Source organism: Bison bison, unplaced genomic scaffold, assembly GCF_000754665.1.
Source record: "Bison bison bison isolate TAMUID 2011002044 unplaced genomic scaffold, Bison_UMD1.0 scf7180017845789, whole genome shotgun sequence".
NCBI lineage: Eukaryota > Metazoa > Chordata > Mammalia > Artiodactyla > Bovidae > Bison > Bison bison.
Window position 1 is genome coordinate 1 of NW_011476362.1, and position 1237 is coordinate 1237.

A 1237-nucleotide genomic window follows, 5' to 3' on the forward strand; every position below is an offset into this window, starting at 1 on the left:
CACCCAGGCTGGTCCTGGACATGGGCTGGGCCGTGGGCGGGGGTCACCGGTCCTGGGGGTCCTTGGAGACCGGGGCTGGGCGGGACCAGCGTGGCAGGCCCTGCGCCCTCTCCGCAGTTCTCAGGCTTCTGGTACGTCCTTGCCGTCGCCTCCGATGCCCAGGGGATGCTGCCGCATGGAGGCCAGAGGAAGCTGGGCGCGTCCATAGTACAGGTTCAGGAGGTGGGCCAGCTGAAGGTGGTGCTCGCCTTGAACCGGTGCGTGGGCCAGGGTGGAGGGCCCTGAGCCCAGGGAAGGGGAGGGGCCGATGGGGGAACCAGGGTGGGGGGCCCTGAGCCCAGGGAAGGGGAGGGGCCGATGGGGGGGCCAGGGTGGGGGCCCTGAGCCCAGGGAAGGGGAGGGGGCCAGTGGGGGGGACCAGACCCAGGGTCAGTCTGGAAATCCCACAAGGACTGTCCCCAAACACCATCACTTCCTGCTGTCAAACTCAAGTGGCTGCTTTTTTGAGAAGTGCCCACAGCCCACTGGGGGCTGGGGGGCAGGGGTGTTGGAGCATTTCTCCTGAGCGGTGGGACTGGCCCAGGTCCCAGCTGGAATGTCCCAGGACGGCAGAGCCCCGAAAGGTCTCCCAGGCCCGCAGCTCACAGCCCGCTCCCCCCACCCAGGTCCCGGGGGTGCCAGACACACTCGCTAATCCTGCGGAGAGACAGGAAGAAGCCGGTGTTCAGGAACACCTGTGCGTACCCACTGGGCCACAGGGGGCTGGGGGAGGGCCGTCCAGGGCTTTCTGAGCCCCCAGGACCCTGGACAGGATCCCTGACCGCACGGCCCCCAGCAGTCCTCCCCGAGAGCATGCGCCGGTGGGGACAGACGCTGGGATGCGCTGTCAGCCCACAGTGGCCCAGAGTTGGCTTGGCCAGTGTGCGCCCAGGAGCCCAGGCCTGGGGGTGGGGGGCTTTGCTGCCCTTCCAGATGGCCCCTCGGTGCGGGTGGTAGGGGCCCGGGGACCCTGGAAGGACCGCAGTGTTCAGGAGTGAGCAGCGGATTCTGCGCTTCCTCCCTTCCAGTGAGGGGCGTGGAGGGCTTCCGTGTGATGGTCCCCGACTACAGCGCCAGCGTGGTCTACCTGCGCCTGGGCCGGGCCGGCAGGACCACCAGGACCCTGCTGCTCTTCAGTGAGTCCAGGGGCCACAGCCCCCGGGCCCTGCAGGGCGGCCCCCCTCCCGAGCCTGTCTGG

General features: G+C 69.3%; 1 protein-coding gene across 1 annotated transcript in view; it reads left to right on the forward strand.

The window, feature by feature from the left end:
• Positions 1–117: 117 nt before the first annotated feature.
• Positions 118–1237, forward strand: part of LCN10 (lipocalin 10) — a gene marked incomplete at both ends in the record, with an annotated part of 5329 nt that continues 4209 nt past the window's right edge. The window contains 3 exons of the mRNA XM_010837223.1: positions 118–257; positions 666–775; positions 1068–1175. Of these exons, the coding sequence (XP_010835525.1) occupies positions 118–257; positions 666–775; positions 1068–1175 (358 nt within the window). The remainder of the gene's footprint in view (positions 258–665; positions 776–1067; positions 1176–1237) is intronic.